Source organism: Ictidomys tridecemlineatus, chromosome 5, assembly GCF_052094955.1.
Source record: "Ictidomys tridecemlineatus isolate mIctTri1 chromosome 5, mIctTri1.hap1, whole genome shotgun sequence".
In the NCBI taxonomy this organism is placed as follows: Eukaryota; Metazoa; Chordata; class Mammalia; order Rodentia; family Sciuridae; genus Ictidomys; species Ictidomys tridecemlineatus.
In genome coordinates this window covers 58,738,651-58,762,985 of record NC_135481.1, presented here as the reverse complement: position 1 = coordinate 58,762,985, position 24,335 = coordinate 58,738,651, and the positions used below count along the sequence as shown (strand labels likewise).

Genomic DNA, 24,335 nt, shown 5'->3' with positions numbered 1-24,335 from the left:
CAACTACACCTGACTGTATCTGCGTTTCAGATTCTGTTCTGACATTTGGACTGTCATTTGAACCCTCTGTACAGAGTAGAACAGTGGTAGCACGTAGCATAGAAACACATCTCTTAAGCCTATCTAAATCACTTGCCTTCTTTTTTTTATTTTTTTTTTTTACATGTGTTTTTTTTTTAAAAGAGAGAGTGAGAGGGGAGAGAGAGAGAGAGAGAGAATTTTTTAATATTTATTATTTTTTAGTTCTCGGCGGACACAACATCTTTGTTGGTATGTGGTGCTGAGGATCGAACCTGGGCCGCACGCATGCCAGGCGAGCGGGCTACCGCTTGAGCCACACCCCAGCCCTCACTTGCCTTCTTGTCCTGGGTTCAGGACAGTTCTGGTGTGCAAACTGAGAAGTGTCTGGATTGTATTCTTTCCTTAGGCTGTTCTATGTTTAAGACAAAAGTAAATCAGCCCACATAACTGCTTTTCTGAGTTCTTTTCTCTCACCTTGTTCATCAGTATTTGAGTTGTATTTTTGTTTTAACCTAAAGTTATGACTACCCTTTCTGCAGCTTATATGTATTACAAATAGAGTTGAAATCACAGGGGAGCTTAAAACACTGAGTTCCATCCCCAGGCCTTTTTATTTTGAGACAGGGTCTTGCTAAGTTGCTTAGGAACTCACTAAGTTGCTGAGTCTGACTTTGAACTTATCCTTCTGCCTTAGCCTCCCTAGTCGATGGGATTGCAGGCACTGTGCCACTATGCCCATCTCTTTTGTTTTTTCACCATACTTCTTTGAAGGAACTGTATTTACAGTGATTTCTGTGAATTTTCATTTACTTGATAGCAAAAAACAAGAAAATTTCTCTATTTCTAAACTGGAGCGATCCTCATGTTAATTCAGTTTAATATAAGTTGGATCATGTGCACATCACTGCTAAACTATCAAAAAGGTGTATTAATTTTGTATGGCCACTATAACAAATTATCACAAACTTACTGATAAAACAAATATGTTTTCTTTCAGTTTTGGAGGTCTGAAGCCTGACTGAAATAATTTTCCCTGAGCTAAAGTTAAGATATTGCAGGCTGGATTCTTTCTGATGAAGGAAGATCCATTTCCTAGCCTTTTTCAGCTTCTACTGTTTTTTTATATTCCTTGGCTTGTGGCTCCTTTTTCCAAAGCATATCATTCCATCATCATATCACCTTCTCTTTTGTGGTCCAGTCCCCCTCTGTTTCCCTTTTTTGAGAGCACTCATATTTACATGTAGGGCCCATCCAGATAATCAAGGATAATTGCTCCATCTCCAGCTGCTTAGTAACATTTCTAAAGCCCTTTTGTTGTCATATAATGAATATTTATAGGTTCTAGGAACTAGGACTTAGGTATCTTGGGGGTCATATTCACTCTAACACAAAGTATATAACGATTTAGTAGTGGGGCTGAGGCTGTAGCTCAGTGGCAGAGCAGTTGCCTAGCATGTGTGAGGCATTGGGGTCAATCCTTAGCACCACATAAAAAAAATAAACAAAATAAAGGTATACTGTCCATCTGGTTTAGTAGGAGATATAAGAGGAAAAAAATCATGTTAAATGACTAGTGAATTAGACTTTCAGTTTGCTATGAAAAGAACTTTCAGAGTTGCCGGAGGTTGGTGCTTCTCCAACTTTTCCATTGAATTATCTCTAACAGCAGAGGTAAATGAACATTCCTATCATATCTGCATTTAAGACCTGAATTCTTTTAGAAGAGTAAATCTTAAATACTTCTACCTTAAAAAATTCATGTGATGTAAGCATTCAGTTTCTTGATATGCTCATGATTGATGCTGTTTAATTATCTATTACTTCATAACATTGCAGTTTGAAGGCGAGAGATCACTGTTTATACTGTTGCTTCCTTCCCAGTTTACTGTAGTCATAGGTTTGTGTCTTGTCAGTTTAAGTAGTATGACGTCAAGTGATGGGAATTCATGATAAGAAACCATTCAACCATCAAATTAATCCTCTGAGTCCCATTGCACCTATCCCAGAATGTTTAGTAGGCTTTATAGAGAACTGGACAGATAGGATTCCCTACAGCCTCCCATCAAGAAGACAGTAGCTCTGATGACTTCAGGTTTTTTCCTCAGAAGAAAGCCCTTGATTTCTAGAACTGGCTAGAATTCATAATTTTCAGGAGACAGGATCTGATTGAGTTGATGTTTTAGTCAGCTTTTTTGCTGTGTGAATAAAGGATTTGATCAGAACAACTATAGAGGAGGAAAAGTTTATTTGAGGGCTTATGGTATCAGAGGTCTGAGTCCATAGAAGGCCGGCTCCATTTTGGGGGGGCTTGAGATGAGGCCGAACATCATGACGGTGTGTGTGGCAGAGGGAAGCAGCTCACATCGTGATCAAGAAGTAGAGAGAGAGAGACTCTACTTGGCAGATACAAATATATACACCAAAGCCATGCCCCAATTCCCACTTCCTCCAGCCATACCCTACCACTTCAGTTAACCCCATCAGGGATTAACTCACTGATTTAGGCTATTTCTTATTTTTCCTCCAAATCTTCTTGTATTGTCTCACATGTGAGCTTTTGGGGGACACCTCACATCCAAACCATAGAATGATGTACCATTTAGTCCTGCCAAAATGACCCTGGAACCCAAGAAAAATCTGGGTTTGTTCCCTATGATACTGGTATAGATACATTAGGATAACAGAATGTATGAAAATCAGCTTAAGTTTGGTATTCAACATAGAGTAACTATTCAGTGACAATCTCTGCTTCTTGCAGGGAGTAGGAAGGGCAAAGAGCAAGAAACACAAGTTGAGAAGTTTCAGACCAGGGAGGAAATGACCCATATTGTTTTCTCTTACATCCTGTTAGCTAAGAAGTTTATCACATATCTATACCTAACTGATGTAATTTTGTCTCTAGCTAGTGATCTGCTGATGTGCTAGCAGTCTGTGCTATCTATATTGGTGATACATCTAGCCAGCTATTTAACAGTCCTTAGTTTCCAGTCCTTTAAACTTTTCTTTAAAACTTCCCATTGTCATCTAAATGTTTCTTATTGGGCAAAGTCCCTTTTAAGCTGTCTCCAGACCTGTGATGCTGACATATCCACAACAAAAAGCCTTTCATTTTATTTATTTATTTATTTTGCTACAGGGGATTGAACCAAGAGGGCACTTAACCACTGAGCCACATCCCCAACCCTTTTAATCTTTTATTTAGAGATAGGGTCTCCCTGAGCTGTGGAGTGCCTTGCTAAGTGGCTGGGGCTGGCTTTGAATTTGCAGTCCTTTTACCTCAGCCTTCCAAGCCCCTAAGATTACAGGCATGTATCACCAAACCCAGCATAAGTCTCTCATCCTTTGCTCTAATAAAGTGTGAGTAGTCAAGCCCATAACAGTGTAGTGCAGCCAGTTCTCCTTTTGCTATGTGAGCAGATAGCCAGCACAGTCTCTTAGAATTTTCTAGCATGACTCCTGTATCAGCAGTTTACAGGAGACCAGGTCAAAACTATGCTTGTACGTAGTTGAAAACAAGGAAAAAAATTCTACAATAGTCCATATAAACTTTTTCCAAAGAAATCTTTCCAACTTCTTTACTCTGGTACTTAACATTCTTCAGTGTAGGTGTCAGATAAATTATTGAACTAGTGTTGGTCCATCTCCAATTGAAGTGGTCTACCACTCAACTTCAGGATATGAAAATATATATAGTATACAATTTATAGGCCACAAAATTTTAAATTTGGGGCGGGGAGGGTACTGGGAATTGAACCCAGGGGTATTTGACCACTGAGCCACATCCCTGGCCCTTTTTTATATCTTATTTAGAGACAGGGTCTCCCTAAGTTACTTAGGGCCTCACTAAATTGCTGAGACTTTGAATTCACAATCCAGCCTCAGCCTCTGGAGTCTTGGGATTATAGGCATGCAACAGTACACCCAGTGAAGATTTTAATGTTTATATACTTCATTTTTGTGAAGAGTTTTCTTAATTAACTAATTATATAATTTTAAAAATAATTTTTTCCAGTAATCTAAACCTAAACTATTTCACTTATTTGTTAGATGCTTACATTGGGTTCACTAGCCCTGTTTTTTTCCCCCCCAATTAGCCCTGTTTCTTGATCTAGTAAGTGGCCTTCAAGTGACTAAGATCCAAAACTGAGTACCAACAGATGCCACAATGGACAGTTTGATATCATGAGTTTTTTTCAGAATCACTAAAAACTGTAAAATTACCTTTAGGCTTTGTATATAAGGTTGTATAGGAAGCATTTTGAATTTTGTGTTCAGACTTGGGTCCTATTCTAAGATATCTCATTATGAATATGGAAATATTCCAAAATTCAAAACACTTCTGGTACCAAGCATTTCAGATAAGGGATACCCAACCCATACTGTTGCATGGCCATATTATTTCATATTTAAGTATTTAAAATTAGATTCACTTAGTTTTAAATGCAGATTTTTCTTGGGTTCCAGGTTCATTTTGGCAGGACTAAATGGTACATCCTTCTAGCTAGTTAGATTGTACGGCACATGATAATTAGTAAAACTCTATTAACATTTTAAAGATCATAAAACTCCATTTTGTGTTCTGTATTATTTTCCAAATTTTCTTGGCCAAGCATTAATTGTTGTGAAACAACTTGAACAAGTATAAAGCATAAAATTGTTGGCAACATGGTGTGCAGAGAAGGCTTTGAGTCAGAATATATATATCTAGATCATGAAAAATGTGTAACTTTTCTAAGTTTTGTGTATTCACTTATAAAATAAGAATAATTTTTACAAGTACTTGTCCTACTTGCGAAGTTGTAGAATCAGACAGGATGATAAATACTGTTGTCCTTTGCAAAATGATAAAATTATTTTATAAACAAAATGTAAGGTTATATTCTCAATATCACCTTAAAAGAATTCAAATTTAGTGTTCTGTTTTAAATTCTATGAGTATACGTGACTTCTTTTTTCTTTTTTTTTTTTTTTAAGCTCTTTGACAGTTTTCCTCTTCATGTGTTGAATGGATCAAAAAAATGTAAAACATTTTGTCTCTCTGAGGTTTTAAGTTGATATTACCATGCCTCAAAATTTAATTTTGCTTTGGTAATACTACAAAGTCATAGGAAAATTAGAAGAGCCCTCTTCTAAAGCTTAGTGTTCCATCTTAACCAAAAACATTTTCCTGATAATTTAGATCAGTCTGTCATGGCTAAGTATTTCTTTTATGTGTTCCTTGGTGTTAGTAGGTATCTTTTTTTTTTATTTTTATTTGGCAGCAGGGATTGAACCCAGGCTCTTAACCACTGTGCCAAATCTCCAACCCTTTTTTGTTTTTGAGGTAGGGTCTTCCTAAATTGCTCAAGGTGGCTTTGAATTTTCGATCCTTCTGCATCAGCCTCCTGAGCTGCTAGGATTGCAGGCATGTGCCACCTTGACCAACAGTAGTAACAATAAGTACCTTGTAGGATGTCATCAGAATTAAACTAGTGTTAGGTGCTGGGGATATCTCTCAGTTGGTAGAGTGCTTGCCTCACATGCACAAGGCCTTGGGTTCAATCCCCAGACCTCAAAATAATAATAATAATTACATTAGTGATTATTTGAAGGACTGAAAACAGTGCCTGACAAATACTGTTAAATAAATTATGTTCCTTCCCCACTGGTTTTATTCAGTATCATTAATCAACAAGTGTTAATGTGATATAAGAAAACAAGCTACACAAGATGGCTATTTTTAATTTATTATGTATCACAACTTATACTATTTTAAATCTTTTTTTTAAGCCTATAAGTATTTAGAAATTTGCATGTGTGCTACAGGTAACCACAATTTGCACTGGATTTCACGTCATTGATATTTTCATTTCTTAAAAATAAATTTTTTTCATTTAATATCAAGGCTTTTCACATGTATGTATTTTAAATATTTTAATAGTATGATTGTTCAAATTATTATTAATTTCCTTAGGGTAAATAATAATTCTAATAATACAGTGAACATTTAAAAATGTTTCATATGGGCTGGGGCTACAGCTCAGTGGCAGAGTGTTTACCTAGCATGTGTGAGGCACTGGGTTCCATCCTTGGCACCATATTAAAAAGTAAATAAATAATAAAATAAAGCATGCTGCCCCTCTACGATTACCAAAAAAAAATTAATGAAAAAAAGTTAAAATGCTGTGTAATAGGTCCTTTGTATCATTTGAGTGGCAGTATAGGTAAATGTTTAAGAGTGTGGGCTCCTACAACCAGATTTGAGTTCCAGTTCTTGCTTTGCATTTGTGAACTGAGTGACCTTAGGGAAAACACCTACCCTTTCTAAGCCTTTTTGTCCTAATTATAAAATGGAAGGAGTGTACCTAATTTATACAGCTGTCTGGAAGGCTGAGGTATACTGTATATAAAGTTATTTAGAAAAATGTCTTGCATATAGCAGGAATTCAGTAATGTTAGTTAATATTGTATCATCAATGCACACAAAATAAACAGTCATTAGAACAAATGGCAAGGTGGTGCTCAGGTGCCTGTAATCCCAGTGACTTGGGAGGCTGAGGCAGAAGGATACCAGGTTTGAGGCCAGCCTCAGCAATTTGGCAAGACCCTCTTTCAAAAAATAAAAAGGACTGAGGTTTTAGCCTTTAAACCCCAACACGCGCACCTGCACACACATGCACCAAGAAAAAATGTGGTATGTGAAAAAAATAAGGTTTAGGTAGAATCTGAGATTCATAGAAGTTCAACCCTCCTGTCAAAAATTAAGCCCCATCCTGTCGAATGTCTCCTGCAGGTGTTTTCCTGTAAAAATGCTGCCTCTTTTCCCACAGCATCACCTCTTCAGCTCATGCTGAATGCCAGGAATGCCGCCTTCATTTCTCATTTTGTTTTCCAACTCCTATGTGCTGTCACTGTATTTTTATGGAGATTCTCATTCTGTCAGAGCCCTTCCTTTCTTTCTTGATCCTTCATCAGCTTTGCATTACGGAGACGTTAGTATGTGGAACAGCAGTATATTTTCAGAAAAAAAGAAATAGGCATTAAAGCTAAATTTCTCACATTGTTTGGTTGATTTCCAACCCCTCCCTACCCATGTGCTCTCACTAATTTTCATTTAATGTAATACTGAGTTGTTGTTATTTTATTCCCCCTAAACATATTCCCTGAGATTATAAAATCAAATTAATGTTTTTCTTAGGAGCTATGCAGTTTGAGAGTCAGATCCCCTGAGGCATTTCTGATAAGAGGTGTATAATTTATGAATCATTGGGTTATTTTTAAAGTCTTGAATGATTAGTTATATGGATTTTTTGTACCAAAACATGTTTATGTCATATAATATTTATTACATACTGGAAATTTGAGATAGTTTGATCCTATAAGGTATTCTGTGAGATCAAAGTAGCATTTTGAATATATTATTTACTTTTGAGTTTCTAGAACCTAGCTAGTTACTACATTTAAACTGTCAAATGTTTATTGAATACTTTCTGTTCATCAGTTACTGTGGAAGACTGGAAGGTAATGTTTCCAAATTTTAACCCTTTTTTAGCTTCCTGACACTTTGGGGTGACAATTTGGGGCAAATTCACCTTCTCAAAGTTATGGTTATGGATGTTCTATCCATATTGTTACTATTCAATTTATTTCTTATGTAAGAACTTTACTTTCTTAAAAAAGGTGGGGAAGATAATTGCCTCTGAGGCTCAGGAGTTGTTTTTGTGAGCCTTTCCTGTTTAAACTGCCATTGTTTCACATATGTATGTAATTCTTATCTTTGCCTCCTTGTTTTCCTCTATTGAATATATTTTGTGTGGGTTAGTATGCATACTCCTCTTACAGGAAGTAGGATTTCTTAGACTGGCAGTAGAATTGGTATTAAAGAATTGGAGAACGTGTTACTAGTCCTCAAGTTTTATACTATATAAAAGGGGAAAACAAAAATAAATATGTAAAACAGAGATATTAACACTCTAGTATATTTAGCATGTTATTATTGCTGTATAAATAAACAATATTTTGGCATTCAGAGGAAGTAAAAACTCATTGTATGCTGGATTAATAAAGGTATAGTAGAATTTGAAGTGGCTCTTGAGTATGGGTAGGATGTAGGATTCTTGGAGAGACTAGCAATCCTTTAAATTTTACTGACCAAAGGAATACATTTTACACAATAAATATTGAAGATTGTACAAAATACAGATATTCACAAGTTCAATTTTTCCTTCAATGTCTGAAGCCATACAGAAACAAGAAAAGAATGTTATACTTTAAAAATACTAAGCATTAAACCGGTTGTGGTGGTGTACTCCTGTAATCCCAACTGCTCTGGAGGCTGAGACAGGAGGATTCTGAGTTCAAAGCCAGCCTCAGCAATGGAGGTGGGACACTAAGCAATGGAGGTGAGGCACTCAGTGAGACCCTATCTCTAAATAAAATACAAAATAGGGCTGGGGATGTGGCTCAGTGGCTGAGTGCCCCTGGGTTTAATCCCTGGTACTTTAACCCCCCCCCCCCATACAATATCAAGCAGTATTTGTGAAATCATACATTTGCTTTTTTCCCCCCAGGTAATGTCATCCTGATTTTTTTTTTTTTTTAATGATGTGAAATTTTATGGTTGAAATTTCTTCTAGGGGATGCGAGAATTCTTTTGTTCATCTTTGTCCAGGAGCCATTTAGATGTTAAATAGTGTTTCCTGTCCTCTTCCTCAGGAATGAGGTAGGTCACTGCACTTGCAGATGAGAGATAGTGAGAAACAAAGAGGATCTTGTAAAGGCAGCTTGAGGAGATAGGTATGAAGGGTGGATTTCAAGGTAGGATTCATTGGCTAGTTGACTCTTGCTTCCCTTTAATGAAAGATGATTCTGATTCTGACTGAACCTACCTGACCAGCTAACAGAGAGATTTTAGGGATACAAGTTAATCTTTTGCATATATTTAATTAGAAGTTTTGGCAGCATGTTCAGATGAAGGGTTCTAGGCAGAAACACAGATTGGAATTTGGGGGAGATTAGAGTTGAAGTAAAAGTTTATTTCATTTGGAGCCAATAATTTACATTGTTCAGGGAAGAGAGGAACTTCTGAGAAACAGTTCAATTTCAGTTATCTTGATTAACAGCAGAACTTTAATTATTAATATGTTAAAATATCCTTATGTTTGGAGTTACATTTTGATTTTTTTCAGTTCTCTTATTTTTGAACCTGCTGCTAGATGGCAGTAGTAATCAATGCCAGGGGCAAGGAACACAAGTATTGAAACAGTTTCATAGCAGAAGTCTTATTTGTAAGTAAAGTTGCAGTTAATAGTACATTATTTGCAGTCTTTTTTATCCATCACGCTTTTCTGTAAAAATGTGAAATTTTTTTCTCTTAATATCCGGCTTTTACAGAATTATGCCTTTTGTTAGTTGTTTCTCTGATGTCAGGATCTTCTACTGTGTTTAGAGGAAAGGAAATGAGTTTAGAACTTCCTAGATTCTGATCTTCCCATGACACAGCACAAGTGTTTAATACTCTACAGCACAAGTATTGGACAAGCTATAAATATTGGTGTTCAAGGCTTTTACCACTTTTTAAAGTTTTGTTTCAACATATTCCTTTTGAATATACTCTGAATTTGGAGTTTATTTTTTTAGTTTCAGTAAATTTTTTTTATATATGACAGCAGAATGCACTACAATTCTTATTACACAATTTTTCATATCTCTGGTTGTATACAAAGTATATTCACACCAATACATGTCTTCATACGTGTACTTTGGATAGTAATGTCCATCACATTCCACCATCATTTCTAACCCCATGCCTCCTCCCTCTTCCTCCAACCCCTCTGCGCTATCTAGAGTTCTTCAATTCTTCCCTTGCTCCTCCCTCTCCCTATTCTACTATGAATTAGGCTTCTTATATCAGAGAAAACTTTTGGCATTTGGTTTGGGGGGATTGGCTAACTTCACTTAGCATTGTCTTCTCTAACTTCATTCATTTACCTGCAAATGCCATGATTTTATTCTCTTTTATTGCTGAGTAATATTCCATTGTGTATATATGCCACCTTTTTTAAATCCATTCATCTATTGAAGGGCATCTAGGTTGGTTCCACGGTTTCTAATCAATAAATGGGCCAAGGACTTGAATAGATACTTCTCAGAAGATGATATTCAATCAACAAATATATGAAAAAATGTTCATCATTGCTAGCAATTAGAGAAATGCAAATCAAAACTACTCTAAGATTTCATTTCACTCCAGTCAGAGTGGTAGCTATTATGAAGACAAATAACAGTAAGTGTTGGCAAGGATGTGGGGAAAAGGTATACTCATATACTGCTGGTGGGACTGCAAATTGGTGTATCCAATTAGGAAAGCAGTATGGAGATTTCTTGGAAAATTGGGAATGGAAACACCATTTGACCCAGCTATCTCTCTCCTCTGTCTATACGCAAAGAACTTAAAAACAGCATACTACAGGGACACAGCCACATCAGTGTTTATAGCAGCACAATTCAAATAGCTAAACTGTGAAACCAACCTACATGCCCTTCAATAGATGAATTTGGAGTTATTAAGTAGCGATTTTTACCTCAAAATGTAAAGAAAAGCATCTCTACCTTTCCATTTAAAAAATGTTGCCTGGCCAGCAGTGGAGCATGTCTGTAATCCCAGCGCTCAAGAGATTGAAACCGGAGAATTGTGAGTTCAAAGCCAGCCTCAGCAAAAGCAAGGTGCTAAGCAACTCAGTGAGACCCTGTCTCTAAATAAAATACAAAATAGGGCTAGAGTTGTGGCTCAGTGATTGAGTACACCTGGGTTCAATCCCTGCTACCCCCCCCCAAAAAATTTTGCCTGAGCTGGGGGTATGTAGCTCAGTGGTACAGTGCCTGCTTAGCATGTGCAAAGCCCTAGGCTTAATCCCCACCACCTCCCCCACCCCCAAAAAAATAAATTAAAAAAAAATAAAAATAAATTCTTTATTGTATAAAAGATGCTAACGTGTTTATGAGCTATCCAGTGTCAGGAAATTCTGGCTTAATTTTATTGGCTTGATCTCATTCTGGTTTTATCTTATTTTAGTCTCTGGTTAACAGTGGAAATTTTTTCAAAGTTTACTTATTTATTCTAATTAGGCATATATGGCAGCAAAATGCATTTTGATTCATTGTACACAATTTCAGCACAATGTTTCATTTCTCTGGTTGTACAGGATATAGCATAGCACCATATGTGCAGTCATGCATGTACCTAGGGTAATGATGTTCATCTCATTACACCATCTTTCCTGCCCTCATTCCCCTGTGCCCCGTCCCGTATCGTCTCCCTCTTTGCCCAAAGTTCCTCTATTCTTCCCATGCACCCCATTATGGATCAGCGTCCTAACAGTGGCAACAGTGGAAATTTTAAAAATCCTTAATGTAAATACATTAAAAGTGTCTTTGTGCTAGGTGACTTAGGGTAGCATTTTTGGAGGCACATTTACACTGAATTATCTTTAGATGTATCTAATTATGTATACACACATGTGTTTGTGTAGAAATCAAAGTTCATTATATGAATCTTAACATAGTTTTCTTTTTTTTTCCATTCACCAGACCATAGATATTAATGTTATTTCCAGGCATTTGGCTGTTAATTGTGATGAATGGTTGTATACAGGTCTTTGGGTAGACATGTTTTTATTTCTCTTGAGTAAGTACCTAAAAGTGGGATTGCTGAGTAAGTGTATATTTAACTTAAACCGGTTTCCAAAGTGGCTATACCATTGTACCATCAATGTAGTAAAGTTCCTGAAGATTTGCATTCTCACTAGCATTTGGTTTCGTCAATCCTTTTTAATTGTAGTCAGTTTAGTAAACCTGTCTTAGTGTTTTATTGTGGTTTAAATTTGCATATCCCTGATGACTAATAATGCTGAGCCTATTTTCATGTGCTTATTTGTCATTCATATACTTTAGTGAAGTATCTCTTCAAAATGTTTTATCATTTAAATATTATTTATTTAGTTGTACTGGGGATTGAAACTAGTGCCTTGCACATGCTCTGTAAGCACTCTACCATTCAGCTAATCCCCAGTCTCCTTTCCTTTTTTGAGACAGGGTCTTGCTAAATTGTCCAGGCTGACCTCAAACTCTTGGTCCTCCTGACTCAGCTTCCCACATAGCTGTGATTATAGGCATAGCCCCAGGCCCATCTTGCATACTTTTTTCTTTTCCCCTGAAAGTTCTGATTCTTTCTTCACCTGGTTTGAGTCTACTGATAAACCCTTTTATTTATTTGTTTCTTTATTGGGGTACCACGATTGAATTCAGGGGCACTCAACCCCAGCCCTATTTTTGTATTTTATTTATAGAGACAGGGTCTCACTGAGTTGCTTAGTGCCTCAATGTTGCTGAGGCTGGCTTTGAACTCACGATTCTCCTGTTTCAGCCTCCCTAGCCGCTGGGATTACAGGTGTGTACTACTGTGCCAGATTGAACAATATCTTTAAAAATAAAGATATTTATTTTTTATGTGGTGCTGAGGATCGAATCCATGTGAGGCAAGCACTCCACAACCCCAACAAGTTAAACTTCCTCTTTTTAATATTTAATGAAGTGGAATCACACATCATGTGATCTTTCATATCAGGCTTTTTTTACATAGCATAATGTTTTCAAGATTCATCCATGATGTAGCATATATCATACTTCATTCCTTCTAGGTCTAAATAATATTCCATTGTATGGCTGCATATACATTTTGTTTATCCATTTGTTGGTTGATGGCTATTTGAGTTGTTTCACTTTATGGCTATTATGAATAAAGCTACTATGAATATTCATAGATGAAAATGTATTAAACTTTCTGAGAAACTGCCAGACTTTTTCAGAAAGGCTGATATATTTTAAATTCCCAAAGTTTTTTTTTTATTCTTCCCTCTCACTCCCCAAGAACTGGGTTTGAACTCAGGGCTTTGTACATGCTAGGCAACTGCCCTACCACTGAGCTACATCCCTAGCCCTTTTCATTTTTTGAGAAAAGGGCCTCATTCCATTGCCAAAGCTGCCTTGAGCTTGCAGTCTTCCTGCCTCAGTTTCCCAAATAGCTGGACTTACAGGTGTGTGCTACCATGCCCAGAAAATTTTATTTTCTTTTATTGACAGATATTGTGGTTTAGTCCACTCCCCCCCAAAAAAACTCCTGTGTTAATGCAGGAAGTGAAATAATTGGGATTATGAGGGCTATAATCTAATCAGTTGGTTAATCCATTTGATTTATCCTTATTTCACAAATAATACAATTTCCTTCTTTTTTAAAGGCTGAATAGCATCCCCTTTATTCATTAATGATTAGGTAGATTACATGTCTTGGCTATTGTGAATAGTATTGCAATGAACATGGGCAATGAACAATATAGATAGCTCTTCAATATAACTAATTTTAGTCCCAGCTGCTTGGAAGGCTGAGGCAGAAGGACCACTTAAAGCCCATGAATTTGAGAATAGCCTGGACAACACAGCAGGACCTCATCTCAAAACTTTTTTAAAGAACAAGACTGGGGTTGTGGCTCAGTGGTAGAGCAATTGCCTAGCATGTGTGAGGCACTGGGTTCAATCCCCAGCACCACATAAAATAATAATAATAAATAAAATAAAGGTATTGTGAAAAATAATTTTTTTAGTTAAAAAGAGAATATTGGTTTCAAATTCTTAGGATATATGCTTAATAGTACAATTATTGGATCATATAATAGTTTTATATATAAGTTTTTGAAAACTTCCATATGATTTTCTATAATGTCTTTCCTATAGTTTGTTCACATTTTTGTCGACCCTTAATATTTTCTATCTTTCAGTTTTTCATGGGACTTTTTTTGTTGTTTTTTTTTTGGTGCCAGGGATTTGAATCTGGGCACTATTGCACACTCAGCATGCATTCAACGTCTCAGCTGCACCACCAGCCTCTGGGTTTGTACAAAATAGTCAATTCATAATTATTTTAAAGTCCATCATCAAGTTGATCTTGATGTCTGTTATATTCTTTGCTTCATTTCTTGACAATTTGGGAGGTTTTGGGCTTGGGTTTTTTTTTTTGTTTTTTTTTTCCCTTTAAAACTGAATTCCGGACATCAGAATCATTGCTCTTTTCTCAGTAAGGTACTTCTCAAGTAAGAGTCCTTCTCAAGGCTGGGAGCTTATTCCTAAACTTCGTATAAATGAAATTATAATCAGTCATGGTAGCACATGCCTGTAATCCTGGTGACTTGGAAAGCTGAGGCAGGATGATCATAAGTTCAAAGCCCACCTCAGCAATTTAGTGAGACCTGTGTCAAAATTTAAAAGGCTCTAAAATAATAGGAGCTAAAAATCATTATTTTCAACTGTATTGTGTCACTGACTTTAAGGAAAATATATGTAGAGTAATAAACAAGAAAATAAAATAATTATTTCTATACTTAACTATTTTTTTATAGTATTAGGCACTTTAAATTTCAAAAGGCAGTTTTGTATACATTATTGAATTAATTTCTATGTTCTTTATATGAACTATTTTGTAGTTACCAATTTAAAAAACCCCATCCGGGCTGGGGATGTGGCTCAAGCGGTAGTGCGCTCGCCTCGCATGCGTGCGGCCTGGGTTCAATCCTCAGCACCACATACAAAACAAAGATGTTGTGTCCGCCGATAACGAAAAAAATAAATAAATATTAAAATTCTCTCTCTCTCACTGTCTCTCTTTAAAAAAATAAAAAATAAAAAAATAAAAAACCCAACCCAAGATTTCATACAAAGTTACATCTATACTAGAGTTATAAGTTCTACAAAAATCCATGTTTCTTTGCTATCTTCCATACTGATAACTCTGAAGAACATGATGAGTGCATGAATCATAGTAGGTATGCAATTAGTAGGTATGTAGTGAATATATCTGTAGAATAAATATTTTAAAAATTGACTCACTATAGCTTTATCAATTGTCAATATTTATAAATTTTATATTTCCAAACATTTCTTTGTTCATATAATTTTTAAATCTTTCATTAGGCTATGTGTAGAATGATTTATCATATATATAGTCTTTATTAAAATAGGAATAAGATACAAAAAAAATTAAAAAGGCTGAGTAGGTAACTCAGTGGTTAAATACCTCTGGGTTAAGTCCTTAGTACCAAAAGTAAAAAATAAAAATGAAATCATATAGTTCTCCTTTTGTGTCAGGTAGCTTTCACTAAGCAGATCTGATTTCCCCCATGTTTTTGTGTATGCTGATAGTATTTGTTGCTATGTAGAATTCCATTGCATTGATGTACTACAATCTACCAGTAACCCTATTTAAACTATTATATAATCATATGTTGTCCAATTTATCCTTTTATTATTATCTTAAAAGTTTGTAAATATCCAAAAAGTAATATGCAAACAATATATTTGTGTTGTTGCTTAGGCTAGAAACCTAGAATTTTTTATTTTTATTTTTTTTTGGTACTAGGAATTGAACACAAGTATACTTAACAACTGAAGCACATCCCCAGCCCTTTTTATTTTTAAGTTTGACACAGGATCTCACTAGGTTGCTTATGGCCTTGCTAAATTGCTGAGGCTGGCTTCAAATTTTCGATCTTCCTGCCTCAGCCTTTTAAGCCACTGGGATTACAGGCGTGCATCACCACACCCAGCTAGAAACCTCGGATTTTTTTTGTAGTTGTAGATGGACAGAATGCCTTTATTTTGTTTATTTTTATATATTGCTAGGGATCAAACCCAGTGCCTCACACAGGCTAGGCAAGTGCTCTGCCACTGAGTGTAATTATAGCCCCCTAGGAATTATTTTTGATCCCTCTTTTGACACATATATTTAGTCTTGCCAGAAAATTCTATTTATTCTTGAAAAGATGATTTGTGATCTGGGATTAGACACTTCTTACCACCATAACTCTTGCCCAGAATTTTTCACAAATGTCTTACCTATTTTAACTCTTTCCCTAAGGTCTGTTCTCTAGGCAATTACTAGAAGAATCTGTTCATAGTGTCTCTCACCTACTCTCAACCCACAGCGGCCTTCTCACTCAAGAATATACTCTAGAGTTCTTACCATGGCTTACAAAGCTCTTGCCTGGCTCTTGCTACCTCTTTAACCTACTTTGCTACACCATGCTTTCTTTCTCTGGCTCAGCTTTAACTGTACTGGCCTTCTTGTTTTTTCTCTCTACATAGAAGGCTCTTGCCCCACATAGTCCAATACCTTGTTTCATCATTTCAATCCAGTCCCAAATCAAATGCCACCTCATGGGAAAGCTTTTCCCTTGATAAATGAATCTAAAAGAACTTCCTACCTCATTTTTCTTGCCTTACCCTATGATACTTTTTTCTATCACTCATCACTGACTATTTCTATTATTATAACTAGTTATTTGATTCTGTCTGTCCTCTTGCTGTCTTCCCTGAGGGCAGGGACTTTGTCTGTATTCTTTGCTGAATTTAGTTATGTTCTCATCCTGTCATATTAAAACTCTTCATAAATTGTTTTTGAATTCTATTTTAGTTAGTTGCGGTTTTATGAGTTTTTGTTTCATTTTTGTCTTTTGAGATGGAGTTTCACTATGTTGCCCAGGCTGGTTTTGAATTCCTGGGCTCATGTGGTCCTCCTTCCTCAGCCTCCAGAGTAGATGGGACTGTAGGCCACCATGCCTGGCTTTGTTTTTGAATTCTCAAATAGGACTTTTGGGTAGATTTAATGTTAGAGCTTATCAATTTCTAACTATGGTTTGCGTGGTATTTAAGTAATGTTTTGATAATGTTTATATCATTCTGTAATAAAGCATGGTTCTTTTTATTTTTCCTTTTTTGATACCAGGGATTGAACCCAGGGGAGCTTAACCATTGAGCCACAGCCTAAGTTGCTTAGGGCTTCATTATATTGCTGAGGCTGGCTTTGAAACTTACAGTCTTCCTGCCTCAGCCTCCTGAGTCACTGGGCTTACAGGCGTGCACCACCATGCCAGGCTATTTCACCTTCTTTTTTTGCAGATATTAAAGATAGCATTTGTTTAATTTTTTAAAAGCATCTTTTTAGAATTAGAAGAAGAAATAGTAAATATATAGTAACAATTCAAGAATTGGGTTATTCCACATTGCTTCTAACTGTTCCAAATTAAGACATCTGGTGACTAGGGAAGTTTTGGTTTCTCTGTGTTTGGTTAACCAGCTGGTGGTTCTGGAAAGGGAAAGGCAGTTCATTGTTCTTGTTGAAAGAAGCTGGGCAGTCATAGACTTACTGTAGGAGGGTGACTTTGGATGGAAGAGTTACTTGAGAAACTGGGCAACTCAGGATGTTATTGAGGAAAATGTGTTTGTTTTTAAAAAGTTGTTTTGAATGTCATATCTGGAATCTGAGGGATAATCCTGCATTACATGAGAAAGTATGTGTCATTCTCTTCAACCCCTCCCCCTTTGCCTTGGTAACAGATTCCTGCACTTTCAAAATTGTGCTTTTCCTTAGAATTTTAGTATATTTAATTCCTGGGATGCCATATGTTGCTGCTACCAGTATCTTGAACATTTATGTGAATAAGAATAATATATTCACACTCACTAAACTGGATTAATTTATGAAGACATTAAGTCTCAGTCATTAATGAATATGAAATTTGAAATTATATTGCAATTGTAGCAGATGTCAGTTTAGCATACCTTCTACTAAATATTCAGCACTTCTTCCCAATTTAAAACAAATGGTTCTTTGGCAAGTTGTTTAAAGCCAATTCTATGTTAGTTTAAAATGTCACACAAATTTCTCTAAATTGTTGATATAAATGTCTTCTGGGAAATGTTCTACTGAAGTTAAATCAATGTATGCTTTTTATCCCAAGGTATTATTCCCTCTAGGACATACTGCATATGGCCATGAGTGATTTGTGCCTGTGTCAGTTTTCCGTTTTTCTGAAATGTTAATACCCAGATTCCTAGGCTTCCCCTGTGCAGTGTTGTTTTGGATAAGCTGACATTAGGTATGCTTCATAAATAATAACTCTCTTTAGTGTACAGTGTAGAGCTAGTGTGGTTACCATTAGATTTTTCAGGTTTTCCATTGACCTTGCCATAGATACATGACATTAGACATTGGCAGATATTGTTTCCAAGTGCTCTGCTAATATTCACCTCTTTTTGAAAATTAATATGATATATGCTTCTATAAAGGTAATAGTATATCCTTATTTTTAAAAAGTATAATATACTTACTAAAGAGGCATTAATAGGAATTAATAGCATAGTATCTGGAATAAGAATGATGAATTCAGAAAGTAGTTTTATATTGGCTATGCTTTTATCATCAGTAAATGGACATTTAATACTTGGGGATTGTTGTTATTATGATCATTAAAATGTTCAACAATATAGAAAAATTAGAAAGTATACTACCCCTGCACACATACACACACATACTCCAGTTACATTGGTTTTTTATTTTTTATATTTCTTTAGTTATTGATGGACCTTTAATTAATTAATTAATTAATTTATTTATATGTGGTGCTGAGAATTGAACCAAGTGCCTCACACATGCTAGGCAAGCGCTTTACCACTGAGCCACAACCCCAGCCTGCTCCAATTATTTTGAAATACATTTGATATTTTTCTAGACACCTTCCATTGCAATGGACAGAATATGCATGAGTAGAAATAAAGTTATACATTTTTCTCTAAGCAGTATTCTATTTAGTTTAAGTTGAATTTAGTACACACAAAAAAATGAAAGAAATGACTATAAATCAGGTGTTTAGTACAATAAATATTCTAGTTCTTGAAAATTTATTTCAAATTTATTATTTTTTTTGAAGATAAAAAAATATTAGAAGTTGAGATCTTTATAGTTGGATGTTTTATTTAAACTACATGTTATAAATATGTACACAACTAATTAACTGATGCACTCAAGTGTAGGTTTCTGTTCAACTTTCACCCTTTCAAGTGCTGATGAGAGGACTTGGGCCTTCTTTTGTTTTATGGCTGTCCTGTCCAGTGGGCCTTGGAGTCCTCTGCATCAAGCCAGCAGGCAGACAAAGACACATTACCCCTTAATCACCTGGCATGACGTGGCATCCCTTCCACTGGCAAAAATGTGTTCCTGTGCTGGGGCTGTGGCAGTTCTTGCTTGGGCATCTGGGTTCTAGTCTCTCTGCTGAGGTCCCAATAAGTGCCCTGTAGCAAGTTGCACTTCCCCATGTTCCACGTTGTTTCTCTCCTGTCAGCTGTTTCTCATTTCTCAAACTTGGCTTGGAGGCCTTAAAAATTGGCATCCCTCACAGCTCTTTGCTGAGGCCCTCAGTGTAGACAGGAGAGTCCGCCCACCCACTCCTTCAACTACCTTCTCCCCAGGTCAGAAGAGTTAGAATACTTAAGCTTTATTTTCACTTGCCTCAGTAATGCTTCAGGAAAAAGGGGTATTGTCTTGGGGAAGGAGATTCTGTTGGGCTGCTTTGCTAGTTTGTGGTAAAACAAGTATTTAAAGTGAGGATTTTTGCTTTGGTTAAACCCATTGCTATTTTAATTGTACCACACTGGCAAGTTTTTGTTAAGCTACAAATACTTCACTGTTATGTTTACATTAAATCCAAGATGACAATTTCTGAAAGTATTCATAAGAAACTGGTAACATTTATTGCCTAGGAGAGGAAAGAGGCTTGAAGACAGAAACATTCCAAAACAGTAGTTTTGGAGCCTTTTGAATTTTGAACCATGTTGACTGTATTATTCATAAATATATGTATACATTATTAGAACATACAGAAACTTCCCAGATGGAGTTGTATATTAAAATTTTTTTTTTTTTTTTAGAATTTTAACATTTATTTATTTTTTCTTAGTTCTCGGCGGACACAACATCTTTGTTGGTATGTGGTGCTGCTGAGAATCGAACCCGGGCTGCAGGCATGCTAGGCGAGCGCGCTACCGCTTGAGCCACATCCCCAGCCCTATATTAAATATTTTTGAATCTCTCACTTCAGTGTTGTGTTTATTTGTTGCTGTCTTTAGAATCAGGGCTTCTATCTTAATTACTGAGTATATTTTATTGTCTTCTGAGAGTTCCTTTGTTTATCTCCTTTTCCCTTTTAATTTTGAACAAAAGCAATTGAAAGGGAAGAGAGGGGGGAACAAATGATCAAAGTTCCTGTCTTTAATATGAATGAAATTGATTCCTGTGTGCTCCCTAAAGTTTTCTAAATTAAGTCAATACTTGGTAATATATCTAAGACTTTATTTGATTATCTCTAATTAAGGGGGTTCTGGTTGCATTAACAAAAAATTCTGTAGCAAACTGACTTAAATAATCAGGAGATGTCAAATCCCATAACTATGTTGTAAAAAGATCTGTCCATCAATTGGCTTGGTTCCAGTTTAGAACTTCTGGTAGGGAGGGGCATGGATGCCCAGAGTGGCATTTTTGTAAGGTTTCTGAACCAATTAATGATGAAAAGGATAAGATGCTGTGGTTGGTCCCTGGAGCTGAAGTGAAATCCAGAAACCATCCTGGTACCACATGGAGGATAAGAAGGAGGATTTGACGAGTACCATCATTCTGTCCATTCAGGTTTCTTAATTGCTCTTCAAATGAGATATTACACACAACTGACCCCTCTATAACTAATAGTAACTTTTGGAGAATGTAATTATTTGTTCGGAGTGATGGCTTTAGGGGGTTTCTTTTACTATTCTCTACTCCATAACAAAAAGTTTGTTAAAATAAAAGTGGAGGGGCCGTGGTTGTGTCTAGCATGTGCGAGGCCTTGGGTTCAATCCTCAGCACTACATTAAAAAATAAATAAATATAAAAATAAATAAATAAATAAAAATAAAGGCATTGTATCCAACTACAACTAAAAAATATTAAAAAATAAAAATAAATAAAAGTAGGGGCTGGGGTTGTGGCTCAGCAGTCGAGTGTTCGCCTACCACATGCGAGGCCTTGGGTTCGATCCTCAGCACCACATATAAATAAAGAAAGAAAGAAAGAAAGGAATTGTGTCCAACTACAACTATAAATAAATAAATAAAAGTAGAATACAAAAATTAAAATTAAAGGATGGTGCCAGGCATGGTGGTGCACCTGTAATCCCAGTGACTTGGCCTGAGGCAGGAGGATCCCAAGATCAAAGTCAGCCTCAGCAACTAGCAAGCCCCTGAGCAACTCAGTGAGACCCTGTCTCTAAATAAAATACAAAAAAGAGCTGGTAATGTGGCTCAGTAGCAGAGTGCTTGCCTAGCAGGTGTGAGGCACTGGGTTTGATCCTTAGCACTGCATAAAAATGGCATTCTCTCCATCTACAACTACCAAAAATAAAATAAAAAGGGCTGGGGATGTGGCTTAGTGGTTTACTCCCCCTGGATTCAATCCCTGGTACCAAAAAAACAAAGGATTGTTGCTTACTATAAACTTTTCTAGGTTGGTATGTTTTTCTGATCATACTGCTTTGTTTTTCTCAAAGTCTAATGTGCTTATTCTTAATTAAAGTTGATAATAAAGATTGAGTGTCTTAAGTGTTTCAGATTTTAGAGTTTTACAGATTTGGGAATATTTGTGCATGTGGAGGTGTCTTGAGGATGGAACCCAAGTTTAAACACAAATTAATTTCTGTTTCATATACATCTTTTTACACATAGCCTGAAAACAATTTCATAAAATATTTTTAATACAACTGTGTTTTGAATGTACTCCATCACAAGATTGAGCATAAAATTTTCTGTCATGTCAGCTCTAAAAAGATTTTGAATTTTAGAGTGCTTTGGGTTTTTGGAACATTTTGAGTTTTTGGTTAAGGAAAAAATAAAACCTGTAATACTTCGGTTCAGCAATAGCTTAGTATTTGAATGAATATAGATTCACAGGTTTTGAGGTTACTTGAATTTCAAACCAGATTCCCCCAGTATGGTCACTCATGCTCTCAAGCTATGAGACAGCATGGACAAGTGAGCTCATGAGCTTCAGTGTCCTCTGTAAAATGGTGATGATAATACTGTCTCACAGGGTTAAATAATTAAGATTTTAGAAAAAGCTGGAGATAACATTTCTGACATATAACCTAGTATTTCTTAAACTCCAATTGTGATTTTCTTCTCTGGCTTAATTATCCTGGCCCAATTTAATAGATGTAGTGACATTATTGTTAAATCGTAAGTATGGGTCACTAAATTTTTAAAACCCATTTCTGAATGATCTTTCCCATTGTACTTCTTTCTTTGTTAGGGACTTTTGTATTTCACAATCATCAGAGCTAGGTCCTTATAGTCAGTAGGCGATATTGAGTTCCAGCTGTGGGGAATTAGGATTTTCCAATCCATATCTGATAAATTGTCTCAAAAAAAATCATATACTTTTTTTTTTAAGAGAGAGTGAGAGTTTTTTTAATATTTATTTTTTACTTTTCGGCGGACACAACATCTTTGTTTGTATGTGGTGCTGAGGACAGAACCTGGGCCGTACGAATGCCAGGCAACCGAGCTACCGCTTGAGCCACATGCCCAGCCCCAAGAAAATCATATACTTATGTGCAGTTGTTAATTGTGTTGTCAAATCTTTCACATAAAATGATGAACATTTCAATCTGAAAATAAAAATAGACTTCTAAGAGTACTGCTTATATTTTATTTTACACAAAAATAATACTCAGAGGGATAGGGTTATAGCTCAGTGGTAGAGTGCTTGCCTTGCATGCACAAGGCCCTGGGTTTGATCCTTAGCACCACATAAAAATAAATAAATAAAGATATATCCATCTACAACTAAAAGAAATATTTAAAAAAAATAATTCGCAGAGACTTCAACTATAGTACATTTCATAAGGTATTTTAATACTTTTATCTACTTCCTCTTTTATGAAATTATTTAAATTAGGCTCTTTGTCATATTTCATATTCAAACTGAGCCAGTTGAGGAATAAGCAATAATCGGTTGAAGTTGGATTTATTTAAGATGTATTTTAAAATAGGAAGAACATATTATTTGGTTTATTTTAATAGGAAATAAAATGAAATGACATTTGATATATAAAAATAGCTTAAATTTTATTTAGGCAAAAACTGCAAGAGGGCTGGGGTTGTGGCTTAGTGGTAGAGCACTTACCTAGCATGTGGGAGGCACTGGATTGGATCCTCAGCACCACATGAAAATAAATAAATGAAATAAAAGTATTGTGTCCATCTACAACTTAAATTTTTTTTTTTCAAAGCTGCAAGAGTGCCTGGTGTGGTGGGCACATGCCTGTAATCCCAGCAGCTCTGAAGGCTGAGGCAGGAGGATTGCAAGTTCAAAGGCAGCCTCAGCAAAAGAAAGGTGCTAAGTGAAGGGTAAGCAAGGAACGAGAGACAGGTAAGCAAGAAATGAAAGATAGAGACCAGGCAGAGATATACACAAGAGTTTGTCAGAGCCGACAAAGGCCATCTCTCTCTCTATAGGAGAGAGATGCAAAACAGGTGTGGGTTCTGGAACTTTTATATGGGTTCTGAGACTTTTATGGGGGAGGCTCAGGAATCGGAACCAGGTAGGTCCTAATGAGGAAGGTTAAGTGTTGGGTTGGTATGAGGGAGTGGTGAACCTTTCTCAGGAAGGCCCTTGGGTGGGAAAGTGAAACTTTTTCATTAAAATGGCAGCTGTCACTTAAGATGGCCATCCAGATGCTAAGCAAGGACCTTAGACTAAGCAATTTTGTGAGACCCTGTCTCTAAATAAAATACAGAATAGGGCTGGGGATGTGGCTCAGTGGTCGAGTGCCCCTGAGTTCAATCTCTGATACCAGAAAAAATAGAAAAAAACTTGCAAGAGGAGTTCATTCTTAAGTTTAGTGATTTTGTTATTAAGTAGTCAACCTTTTGTTGTTGTTGTTGTTGTTTTGGTACTGGGGGTTGAGCCCAGGAGCACTTAACCACTGAGCCACATCCTCAGCCCTTTTTTTGACACAGGGTTTTGCTAAGTTGTTTAGGGACTCACTAAATTGCTGAGGCTGGCCTTGAACTCGCATCCTACTGCCTCAGCCTCCCGAGCTGCTAGGATTATAGGCATGCACCACTGTGTCCAGCTAGTAGTCAGCTGAGAACAATGATTCAGATCAGAGATTAGTCAGCATTTCTCATGTAATATATTGCAAGATGGGCCAGGTACAGTGGTACATGCCTGTAATCCCATCAGTTTGGGAGGCTGAAACAGGATTGAAAGTTCAAGGCTAGCCTCAATAATTTAGTAAAACCCTATCTCAAAATAAATAAAAAAGGACTGAGGATGTAGCTCAGTGGTAAAGCACCCCCTGGGTTCAATCCCCAGTATCCTTCCCTGAAAATGTTGCAGGATAGCTGTACAACAAGTAGTT

The 24,335-nt window shown here is 36.3% G+C and overlaps 1 protein-coding gene across 9 annotated transcripts in view; it reads left to right on the top strand.

The window, feature by feature from the left end:
• Nucleotides 1-24,335, top strand: part of Wdr89 (WD repeat domain 89) — an 89,874-nt gene that overhangs the window by 56,489 nt on the left and 9,050 nt on the right. For 2 of the 9 annotated variants that reach the window (XM_021724781.3, XM_040274392.2), the window contains exon 2: nt 23,202-23,341. The exons of 3 other annotated variants lie outside the window; for them this stretch is intronic. Coding sequence is in view for 2 of the 6 variants with exons in the window: in XM_078050027.1 (XP_077906153.1) it covers nt 8,718-8,722 (5 nt within the window). In the remaining 4 variants the exon portion in view is untranslated. Of the gene's footprint in view, nt 1-8,636; nt 8,723-19,841; nt 19,977-23,201; nt 23,342-24,335 lie in introns of those variants that run through there. 4 more of the 9 variants (XM_078050027.1, XM_078050028.1, XR_013438979.1 and 1 more) reach the window with 3 other exon arrangements.